The sequence below is a fragment of the Mus caroli genome, unplaced genomic scaffold (assembly GCF_978045245.1).
Source record: "Mus caroli unplaced genomic scaffold, Mus_caroli_1 scaffold_13, whole genome shotgun sequence".
Classification (NCBI taxonomy): Eukaryota; Metazoa; Chordata; class Mammalia; order Rodentia; family Muridae; genus Mus; species Mus caroli.
In genome coordinates this window covers 114,209,633-114,222,122 of record NW_028227268.1, presented here as the reverse complement: position 1 = coordinate 114,222,122, position 12,490 = coordinate 114,209,633, and the positions used below count along the sequence as shown (strand labels likewise).

At 42.2% G+C, this 12,490-nt stretch overlaps 1 protein-coding gene across 1 annotated transcript in view; it reads left to right on the top strand.

Annotated features, from left to right (window-relative positions):
• The first annotated feature begins 675 nt into the window (after positions 1 to 675).
• Positions 676 to 12,490, top strand: part of Abca13 (ATP binding cassette subfamily A member 13) — a 485,227-nt gene continuing 473,412 nt past the window's right edge. Inside the window, exon 1 of the mRNA XM_021177120.2 lies at positions 676 to 762. Within this exon, the coding sequence (XP_021032779.1) occupies positions 694 to 762 (69 nt within the window). The 5' untranslated portion in view covers positions 676 to 693. The remainder of the gene's footprint in view (positions 763 to 12,490) is intronic.

Genomic DNA, 12,490 nt, shown 5'->3' with positions numbered 1-12,490 from the left:
AGAGAGAGAGAGAGAGAGAGAGAGAGAGAGAGAGAGAGAGTGAGTGGTGGGGATCACATGAGACATGAGGCTCAGAAGTAGCCTCAGGCTTGCGGAGCTTGTGCTTGCTTTCTGTGAGTAGCTTGCTCTTTGAGCTCTGAACATTTTATCCTAGCTCTCCGGCAGAGAGGGGTTGAGGGCGAAGAATGCAGTAGGGTACGGAAGCAAATTGAGCTACAGCCAGCCCCTCAACCCTTTTCTTTCCCAAGTGTCTGTTGCAGGACTACCAAAGTGTAAATATCTTGGTAAATTAATACGATCCTTGACAATTTATGAAAGAGGAGAAAAAACAGAGTTCCACAACTTACATCAGGGAGGTCAGTGGAAAACGTGGCGTTTGTCTCTCCTGCACATGCCTTTGTGTGGGGTCTGGAAGATAATGGGCATGCTCCGTCTTTACGTCCCGGGGAGGGAAGTCTCTTAGAGCCCAACCCTCCCTAACACCACACAAGTAGTGAAAAGCTATGATTTCTCAACAGAGGCAGAACACCAGGGGACATTTGATGCCTGCCTTATTCAAGTCACCAATAATCTGTCTTGCATCACCCACTTTTGTTAGAATTGGCTAATAGGCCACAGGCTTCTGCTGAAGGCTGGTGTATAAGCCACGACCCTGCAAGCTGACTTCCTGAACTGAGGCAGGGAGCAGCCGGCATGGGGCACGCTGGGCGCCAGTTCCAAGCCCTGCTCTGGAAGAACTGGCTTTGCAGACTCCGACATCCAGTAAGTGTCCTGTATTTCCAGAGGGTTTTGGGAGGGAGAAATGGGGTAGGAATCAGGGTCTTATCTGGACTACCCTGATTCTTGGAAGCTGCAAAATCCACAGGGGACCTGGGCTGCAGGGTAATTTTCCATCAGAACCTACCCTATGGGCCAATGTTGCTGAACCCTCATGGAAATTCCATTGCTGAATCGAATCTTATCAGAGAAGGGCTAATTTAGAAATAAAGTGATAAGCAGAGCTAGAAAAATTGGCATGTGGGGCATTTTTTATAAAATAAAACTGACCTGCAAACATTTAGGCTTAAGGAACAACATCAGAAATGTTTAATGCATAAAGAAGCATAAACAAGTTATGGATGTTAACTCTAAAGCCCAAGGACTAAGAACATAAATGGATTTCAAACGGCACACCCCTCAGTGTTGTCCTCTCTTAGGTAATTCGTATCTCCATCCCTCCTGTCCCCAGAACCGAATTTAGTTTAGAATAGCTAGGATTTCCTGAACAGATTGGAGTTGTACAAACCAAACTTATGCTAATATCTTAGTTTTTTAAAAAAATCACCTAAATGTGTATTTTAGTAAAGTATGGCCATGATGAACAGTCCTTTATTCCTGCTGCTGCTAAGGTCCTGCAGTAGAAATGCCTCCTTAGGCAGTGGGCCTGCCTGTCATGACAACTGAATTTCATTAGGCTCACTCCCTCAGCAGAGCATCTTTCCACTCTCCTCCAGATAAAGCAGATATTTAAAGGAACAGTCCTCTGTCCCCAGTCTGGGGACCCCAGAAGAATATAGCTGGGAATTTGATTGCACAGAGCTTTTAATATCAGAGATGAGCAAGTGAGACACTGGCTTCTGATGAACTGTGAATGTATTCTCTAATATATTTTCCCTTTTATGAACAGTGGGTTTCATTAACACCTAAGTTTTGGCATTTATACCTACCACTCCACAAAGCAGTGTTGCAGAGGAGGCCAGCTTCCCATGAACATATTGTTCTTTTCCTTTAGAGTATGTGAATTCTGTAACTTCAATAGCCTAGTGACTAAGTGATGGGTGGTACCCAGACTCCCCCACTCCTTAGAGGTAGCAAGGCGACCCTTGCTGTGGGGCACTATCCTCAACAGAAGTATTCTGCTCATGCATTTACTTATTTGGTGATTGCTTGTTTAAAATGGAGACTCCTGTATCTCGTCCTTTGCCACCTCTTTTTCCTTGCCTGTGTTTATCTTCTACAAAGTTATGCTGCAGAATTACTTGTCTATTGCTCGCCTGTGGGTTCTGTGTTAGAATGTACCACCACAGAGAGGACACATTTCCCAAGTTGTTCACCACATGCTTCTAAGCAGTACCTGCCACACAGAGGTATCCAGAAAACCTTGGCTGAGATAGGTGTGGTGCCACACACCTAGAATTCTCGTACCTTGGAAGTAGAGGCAGGAAGATAAAGGAGTTCAAGGTGCTCTTCGGCTACATAGTGAGTTCCAAGTCAGCTTGAGTTATAGGAGGCACTGTCTTTGAAAACCCATGATTATGACAATAAAAATACATCCTTAGTTGGATTAGTAAAGGAAGGAATACAGTGCCTGCTTACTACGTTTATATAGTCTCTACCAGGGGCCACAAGACAAATGTGAACCAGCTCCAGGGGCTATAATTAGGTCTGAGAAAATCATCCAAATAAGTAATTGAATGTTATTTGATTCCCTTTTCAGGGACTACCTCCCAAAGATGTCTGTGTCCAAATGGGAGATGTTAACTGCACAAAGTCACCTGTTGTGTCTCTGCCCTTCACACAGCAGAGTCTAAAGGGACACAGGACCCCACATAGAATGTGCAGTTTTTGACATTCCTTACCATTCACTAGTTGACTGAGACAATGGTTTTAGCTGGATTTCCTCCCCGTGAGATGGCCAGAGTGGTTAATGTATTTGGCATGTTCACGACAGGGCTCCTCAGATGAGTGGGAGCAATTCGTATCACAGCACAGAATGAAAGACACTAGTGCCTTGGACACCTAGGAAATGAGCTGTGGGCTCTGAGAGGAGAGTCTAGGGAGAGCTATAGGCTACCAGCTTGCAGGACCAGGGATAGGTCAGAGCAGAACCTCAGAGGCAATAGGATGGCAATGTATTTACGTCTCTTAATCAGTTGTAGTGGAAACGCTGAGGGCAGGCCCCTCTGGGTGACCTACATTTTCTAGCTTCCTGCTTTCCAATGATGATCTGTAAATTCTTGTTTTTGCATTATGGAAATAGAGCAATGGCGCAGATGGGGACAATCAACCTAAGTGATGAGACAGTTCCAAATACATGTTTATTCAGTTTATTATGTATGTAATAAAGGGAGCTTGTCTGTTTTACACACACTTAAAGATTGTTTATCCTTTATTTAAGGTTTGTATTTTTGTTTGTTTATTTTTTTTCTTGTTTTGCACTTTATTCTTGGCCTCTCTATATACCCTGGCTGTCCTGGAACTGACTATGCAGACCAGACCAGCCTTGAACTCACAGCAATCCACCTGCCTCTGCATCCTAAGGTACTGAGACTAAAGGTGTGTATAAGTCTGTTACCTTTACATTATGTGTATTTGTCTGTAGATATGTACATATGAATGTTGGCCTGGAGAGGGTATCAGGTCTTCTGGAGTTAGCATTACAGATAGTTGTGAGCCAAAGTTTGTGGGTTCTGGGAACTAAATTTGAGTTCTCTGGAAGAGCAATATAGACTTTTTATGACTGAGTCATCTCTCTAGCCCCCATTGTGCCTTTAAAAAGCATTTTGTTATAGATATTTCAGAAAAACCAAGATAATGGATAAATGCCATTCCTCTTCATTGATGGCTAAGATTCTACTACTCTTCAATAATTGTTTACCAAAAGTCTAATGTTATATTTATAGTCACTCATGTTACTATTCGTGAGTTTTCATTTATTGTGCAAGCATAAGAACAAGGAACAGTTTTAAATCCTTTGAAATTCCACTGTGATGATTCATATGCTTGTTTCCAAGGCATATACAATATACATATTTGATTGTTAATGTCATAGACTTTCCTTTTATTATTAAGCACTGAAGCCTAACATTTTAAAAGATGATGCATGGTCTTCCTATCCAATGGCTTTATTGTATAATAGTTCATTGTTGGAGGCACATAATGTATTTGATTATTTCCTTTATGCATGATGGTGTGTGTATGTGTTTGTGTCCATGTGGTGTGTGTGTGTGTGTGTGTGTGTGTGTGTGAGAGAGAGAGAGAGAGAGAGAGAGAGAGAGAGAGAGAGAGAGAGAGAGAGAGAGATCAGTGTATTTGTATTGCTCTCCACCCAGGTTTTGAGTCAAAGTCTCAAATGTGGCGTTCACTGAATCAGCGAGACTAGTTGGCCATCAAGCTTCAAGGATCTTTCTATTTGTACCTGTGTTAGGATCACAGGTGTGAACCACCCCATACAGTTTTTCCCCCTTTATTAAGTGGATGTTATTGTAGCAGAGAACTGATTAATTCAGGTATTGTGGTTCTAAATATAGTTAATTGTCAACTACAGGGAGCAAAGGACAAGCTGTATTGTAAATGTTCTTTGCCATGTACTCTTCAATACAGAACCCCATTACACATATTCTACATATTCTAGTCTCCAGACCCCTCTTACATATAAGTCTCAGTGTTGTTGATACCACAAATACTTAGTTACATGGAGATAGAGCTATGATGCCCTTTCCACGTTCCCCTTTTAGGCATGGCTTGAAGAAGTCTATGAGGATGTCAGAGTGCAAGTATAGCAGCTTCTGTGCTCAACACACGGTCAAGTTCAAGTCTGCTTTCATTAAAGAGCTCTCAAGCGTCCCAGCCCAATCAGGTTGAATCTCAGCCTGTGTCTCTAAATCAGAATCATCTACTTTCAGGCCTAACCACCAAGACATTCTTTTAAAATATTCTTCCTTTAATAAGGAAGGGAACACATTTTCAGGTTTCATTCCCTTAAACCTCTGACATTTTATGCTTGTGTGTCTGTGGTTTTGTCTCATATATAAAAAAGAATCTCACATTTATTTGAGATTTTCATTCGTCTCCGAGTTTTGTGATGCTTGAAGTTGACATGATATGAAGCATAACTTTCTTTCAGGGAAACAAAACCAAACAAAACAAAATTTGCTGGTCTCAATTTCTGTATTTTTTCTGAAACTGAAAACAATCACAGATACAAAGCACAGAGGTGGAGCAGCTCATCTTTCCTTTGGACATTATCTTAGAGGCTCATTCTATTCTTGTTACTACTTCTGTATAGTTAGAAGTTATCGTTCAATGGTTTCCAGACAAATCTACTTGACAAGGTTCTGTTAGCAGAAACCAGGGAGTCCTTGGTCAACCATCTAAATTCTTAGGTTGATTTAAAAAAAAGTCTTGATCTTGAAAGACCACTCCTAAAAATATGCTCTCATTGTGTATCTTTTAAAATCTTAAAATACCTTGTTAGTGGAAAGTACCTCAAAAGTTCAAATGTTCAAACATAATATTAGCAGACCTTGGGTATGCCTTAAGTGACCTATACATGGCTGAAGTGAATAATAGCATCTAAGGATCATCATTTCAATATTCGTGCTAAAACCAGTGTTCTCTGGATTAGGAGTCTTGCTGCACCCTGATACCTGGTAAGATATTTCGTATCCAGAGAGGTTTTCCAGAAGTGAGCATCTCCTCTTGCTGCAGGGCAGTTAGCCTAAGTCTGTGCTTGCCCACAGAGCATTTATGAGTCTGCTTAGGGTGCTATGATAAAATATTGTACAGAAACTGGTGTGAAGAGGAATGTGTTGCTGGAGGCCCAAGGTTGAGGATCACAGGCTAGCCTCTCTCGGGAGTAATGCACACATGCTCTTTTTATGCCTCCTTTCATCTCTATGTATCCAGAGTTCTTGCTAAAAAGGAAAAGGCAGGGTGCATGGACCAGACTTGTTCTACCCAAGGATGACTCTGTTCTAATAAACCATGTCCAATGATCCCTTTTCCACAGGAAATCACTGTGAAGTGCTGAGATTAAGAACTTCACCCTAGGAGCAGCAGGGGACAAGTACAGCCCCATTGGTAGACTGGTTGGGGCTAGGCTTACATCTTTATTATTACAACAGCTGCCTCAGGAGATAAAGCTATACCCTGGGCAGTTTAGGACATGTAAATAGAATATCTTAATCCCCAGGTACAATCATTCCACAGGGTCTACTTAACTAATTTGAGTCAAAGGAAAGATGCTTGATGTTTATAACTCCACCTGTCTCCAGGAATAGTGTCTGTCCGCTGCAAAGTGAGTTCAAGGCCAGCCTGTGCTGAATGAGGACAATCTGTCTCAAAATTCAAATAAAAACAAAGAACATTGCTGCTTTAAGAATCTGTTTAAATCTCCAATCATCATAAAGTAAACTACAATACCCTTCCTCTCCCAGGTTTGGGGTTTCTCAGTGGTTGGGTTGGGAGAGAGGTCCCCTGGTTGTAATTCTTGCTAACTTCTGGCTGACAGTATCATAAGGTTTAAAGGTGAATATCCATGACCTAGTAGTCTGACTTGTAGCAGAATATCTGTGTTGTATTTGAGTGGACAGACTGGACAAACCTGCTGAATTTCCTGGTCACTGTTAAGCCCTGAATATTCACATCATGGCTGTTCTCACCTTTTCACCAAAAGTCCTACGTATCCATTGGCTTTGTCCAGCTCACAGAATCCTCTCAAGGAAACACCTGGGCTCTGTGTGACTTGGGTATATGACCAGTGATCTGACCCTGCACAGATCTTTCTGATGGTTTCTCTAGCACTGTCCAGGGGTTGGTATAGATGTTGATTAGATGAGGTTTGCTTAGGCCATAATAGCTATTGTGTCAATGGCCAGTCCTATTCTCTGGGACATACTTGTCATTACCGGAGTCCACATCTGAGCACAGATATTCTCCAGGCTCAACCCATTCTCATGACCCAGTCAGTCAGTCATAAGTATTAAATGGCTGCCTATTGCAGATCTGTCTTCTTTGTCTTCCAGTGTCCAGCCACCCTAGAAGAGCTCTGGATGTAGGCACTGCTGAGCGAGAGCAGGGTGAGAGATGAGGGGTCCCCAGAGCAGTGCGTTTGCTTTTGCACTATTCTCATGGGTCCCAGAAATCATGAAGAACTTGTCCCTTCTCCATAATTAGGCTCCACAGACAGCCAGCTACATTCATATCTGGATGCCTTATGATAGTCTGAAGCCCTTACTGAAATTTGGGGCGATAATCTGTTATCCATGTAATAGACAAGAAGACTAAAAAGTACTTGCAGGGTTCTGTTGTGGCTTAAAGTTGTCTTCCCTGTTATACATTCACCTGTTCTTGACCCTGGGGAGAAAACTGCTGGGTCACTCTGAGGCTACTGCAGGTCATCTGGGTATGTATGTCTCAATGACCTGGGAAATGCAGCATAGAAATCTAATTACCAAGAAGCAAACATGCCTGGTGGATTTAAAGCTCACAGCAGGTATGCATTGAACTTGCTTGTTTTTCTCCTATTCATAATCACTGGATCACAGGAGCCCTTTCAATTCTGATTGATCTTAATTTCCTGGTAATCTGGCTTTGTTTTCCTCCCATCTGCTTTCTCAAAGCGCAGGTAAATATACAAACTAGTGAGAAGGAAAGAACAAAGTCTTTGTAGGACAGTGAGGGACCGCCTGTAGGAAGAAAGGGCTCAGGCAGTTTGGGCCCCCTTGTAGGTGTCCTTTGGATCCTGTCTATTATCCATGGTAGGAACCTGCAGCCTTCTAAAGGAACGCAAAATGGCTTCTTTGTAAATACTAGGCATTTGAATTTATCACTTCCCCATTTGACAGTTTGCCAGGGAAAAAAAGAAAAGAAACAAACACCCCACTTCTTTATGACATTCTTATTGAAATTGACACCAACATCTTGGGAATAAAATGCAAAGATCACCCAAAGGCTATGTCTGTTTTATGTAGGATGGCAGCTTCTGGAGAACAAAACGAAGGCCACATGAATGCATGGGATTTCCTTGCAGTGATTGTGGATTTGGGGTGTGGGTAGGCCCATTTTTGTTGTTGCATTGAGAAGCAATCTCACCATGTAACCCAGGCTGGCCACATTCATGATTCTCCAGCCTCAACTCTCCTAATGCTCCATGGGTAGGTCTAGAGTTTGTATGGGTCTGGCTATGGCTTTCCTATGTCAGGATCCCAGGACCATCTCAGGGAATGTAGCAATAGTGTCTGGTCTGAATGCCTGCTAGCGTGTATTGCTCTTTAGGCTGGCGTCTGGAGCTCTGGGGACAGCTGTACCTGTATGTAGTGGTGTTCATGTATCAGAAGAGTTAGCACTCCTTAGAGATGAGAGGGAAGAGGCAGAAGGCACTGAAGCATAGTTGTTGAGTTAGGGAGTTGTGGCTGAGTGTGGCTCAAAGGAGCTTCTGCAAAAGACTCAAGGTAGAAGCCATGTCATGAGCAAGAAGGTAGATACATGTAGTTAGTGATGTGTTAGAATAGTGGCTTGCATCTCTGGACGTAGCACACCAGGCCAAAGCAGTTCCACATGTAAGAGGTTTTACTGAGGACAAAGAGGGGAGAGAGAGAAAGATAAAAAAAAAAAAAAAGGAGTGAAAGTGGGGAAAGGTCTCTCTTTTATATATGCTGTGACATAACCTGTTCACAGGTAAGTGTGAAAAGTGGGCTCTGGGAAGGAATGTGGTAGTCATAGCAACAGGTACCACCTATGTGTGACATCTTGAGTTTGGGGCCGATCTGCAAAACTGATCTTTTGATGCCAACAGTTAATATAACAAAAGTTACATTTTCTTATGCTGAGGGTCATCACACAATGTTCACACTCTAAATTTCTGATTACAGTTCTAAGCCTGTCTCCCCAAAGCTGCTCACCTGTGCAACATATCTTAGCTGAAGGTCAGGTTCAGTCTCTGACAGAAGTCTCTGTGGGATATATTAAAAAAGAACATTTATATCCCTTGCTACACTGAGTACTGGTGGGCCACATGGCACCAGCAGGGTGTTCTCATCTCAGCAGACTCTCTGACTCACAACTCCAATTTTTCTACCTAGCTCACTAAGTTCCCACTGGTGGGTTGTTACCATGCCAACCCCATACTTCAAAACCCCCATGGCCTTTCTGGTGCACATCTGGCAAACCCATGCTTTGCCACTGTACCTTTCTCTCTTGAACCCAGCCAAACTGTCATGTGAAGAAAAACGCCACACAAACTTAGTTCAGAAACAATGGTAACCCAATCTCTGAGTGCAACAACTAGAATCCTAATCTAGTAAATCATATTAAATCTAAATCCTCCAGTGGTGAATTCGCCATATGAACCAAGAGACACTAGTAGCTACATCTTGCACTTTTGCTATCCCTGTCCCAAAGACCCACTTTCCTGCTCCCCCTCTACCTCTGTCCAACCTGGAAGTCCCACCTACTCACCCAGTGATTGGTCCCTTTATTCACTGGGGGAAGGTTAATAAGAAGTCACCTGAGTTCCAGAGGACTCCTCCTGGGAAAGCAGAATTAACATCAGAATACAGGCATCACCAGGGCCATCCACAACAAGTCTCCGATTTTTGAAGATTAGGATTCTGCCACAGGGCAGATCAAGGTGGCATCTCTTCAGATGTACAGAGCAGAACATTGCCTTTTGGTGTTTGCTTATCTGTACAGTGGGCATCATGGGGTTCTAGGACTGTGTCTGGTTTTCTGAGTGGGTTGGTGTCACTGGGTTCTGGCTATCAGGCGCAGCCTTGGGTATAGTAGGTTTCCTGGTTAAGCTATTTTTATATGTCTAAAAGGCTTCTTTTTTAAACTATGCTCATTACAAATCAGTTAGTGACTGGTGCTCACTTTGCCTGAGAGTCCTTCTCTCTCCTCTGGCAGCTGATCCCTGCTCTTCTGTCACACCACTACCCAGTCAGTGAATGAGTGTCAGAAAAGAATGATTATTTTTCAATAGAATGCTTTTTTTTTAAACGGAAGGAGAAAGACTTAATTCGTCAATTTTCATTTTTCTCAGTGGCCAACTATCACCAAGGTTTGCAAAGGTTTTTCTTGAGAAAGCAGAGTGGGAGCTCTAAGCTCTTGGGATGTCACATCTCCTTGCTGTACAGTACTTGCTGTGCTGTACCTGAAGTTGAAGATGGCATTTGGTACTGACTTTCTCTTTGCTTATTTGAGGTGTGCGAGGGCTAGATTGTTTTTTCTAAAGTAACGACAGCAAAGGCTGAGAAACACTTCTGGAAAAGTCCCTATTTTTTACAAGGTTGGCACTGGGAGGCCCAAAACTGCCCCAGACAGACACAGTAGAGCTTCACGTGTACTCTACAAGTCTTTGTTTTCAAAGGCCAGGGTAACAAAGCAATTATGTGCTTTGCTTCAATTTCTTTGACATTCTAAACTTAGGATGGTTCCCCTTCCTTCAGCCAATGAGATCCTGAGAGAAGCTTCTTCCCCCAAAGGGTCTTTTTCTATCTTAATTCATTGGCAATTTTATTTTACCTTTTGTGTAACCCAACCATATGTGGCAGGAGCCACTTGAAGGATTTAAAGATGGCTTTAAAATCAGTCTAGAGGGTGGTTTGTGCCAGTGAGGTGGAATTGACTTGTTTACTCTACAGGCCTAAGCTTTGTCCAGGGTCCATCTGGAGTCAGTTCAAGGACACCAGGTAAAATAGTTAAGTCATGGTTTCCAAGGTGTTAGCCAGCACAGTGAAGCCTGTCCTATTGGACATCTTGAGGCTTGTGTGCTGTTTACAAATACCCCAGAATCTTGGGAGGAAGCCAAGAATGGGCTCAGTTGACTTCATCTCCAAGTACCCTAAAGAACATGACTCCTTTCATTTCACAGGCATAGGTATAACGTGATGTGTGAGGAATACCTAGGGCCTCAGACATATTTCAGATTTCTGATAATTTCCAGATTTAGGAAGATTTTTTCACACACATATAATGAGATCCTTGGGGAAGGAACTAAACCTTCTATCTAAACACAAGATTTATTTATATTTCATGCATTTTTTACACACAGCCTGAAGTGAATTTTATACAATAGTATGATAATTGTATACATAGAATAAAGTTTCATGGCATGCAGTTTTCTACTGACGAATCATATCATTGCTGTGAATTTTCTCCAGTTTTTGCATCAGAGACCTTCAGTTTGTCCACTCATTTTTGTCTATGAAGCAGGGCTCCATCTACATTGTTCACTGTGTCTCCAGTTTGTAAAACGGTGCCTGACATGATACATGCTTTCTACTAAGCAAGCAAATGAGTCTGTTAATATTTTTATTTTTAGTAGACTTTCTAAAGAAAACAGATGGTGTTTTTAATAGGGCTTAATTTTTCTTTTTGAAGTTTAAGGAATTTGTGTCTAAAGACGCCATATGATACATTCTGTTTCCTTCCACATATTCTTTTTTTTCTTCCCATTTTCTTTCATTTAGTTCTATGTCCTGCATGGTAGCAGGACTTCCCCCATATCAGTCTCCCGATTTAGCTCTCAGAAAGACCAGCCATAACCTGTATAGCAGGTTGTCCTATTGGTCTATTTGCTCTTTTTTCTCCTCCTCTTCCTCCTCTTCCTCCTCTTTTTCCTCTTCCTCCTCCTCCACCTTCTTTTTAAAATATGTTAGCTTTTCAAATATTTATGACTCTGTTTCTGGCCTACCTATGCCTGCCAAAGGGCAGTTTGTGTCTTGTTAATGAACAATACATTGTTTTATTATTACTCTGTACAAGGCTTTGATATGTTAGAAGACAAGTTCTGTGACTCATTTACTATTTACTTGCTGTGTACTTTTCATCTCTAAATAGTACCTGCCTGTATCTTTGAAAGAAAAGCCTGAAATCCCTGTCTTTCAAATAGTTTAATCCTAGCATTGTTTGGAATCTGAGCACATGATTTGAAAGCTGCTTTAGTGTGTTCTGAGATAGGATAACCTGGCTTGTTTATTTTACAATTATTTTTTTCTTGTGTTCTTGAGATGTAATTTCCTTGCAACACTATTCTAAACCAACTAACTTTTTCCTAGCAGTCCAAAGAGATGTAATCACACTTTAGTTTCTTGCTGCTGATGAGCTGAGTGGTTGGTGACTCCAGTTACCCTGTTGATAAGTGTCTTTCTTGATCTCTTGAGATCTTCTCTCTTTTTTTTTCCTCTTTCTCTCTTTTCTGAGAGTGCGTGTATATGTGCATGTGTGTGGGTCTGTGTAGGTGTCCCATATGGGTCTGTGTGGGTGAGAGAGAGAGAGAGGTGTGTCTTGGGGGTGTTGGTGTGTGTGTGTAGTCTGTATGCATGTGTGCACATGCTTCTCAGTTAGGGTTTCTTTCTATTGCTGTGATAAAGCACCATGACCAAAAGCGACTTGAGGGGGAAAGGATTTATTCCATTTTACACTTCCAGGTTACTTCACTGAGGTTAAGTCAGGGAATAACTCAAGGTAAAAATCTGTGAGCAGGAACTGAAGCAGAAGCCACAGAGGAAGGCTGCTTACAGGAAGGCTGCTTACTGACTTGCTCCTCATGGTTTTCTCAGTCTTTTTTCTTATACAACCCTGGGCCATATACCCAGCATAGCACTGCCCATGGTAGGCTGAACTCTTCCGCATTGACCATTAATGAAGAAAATGCTTGACTGACTTGACTATTACAGGCCAATGTTATGGAAGCATCTTCTCAACTGAGAGTTCCTCTTCCCAGATG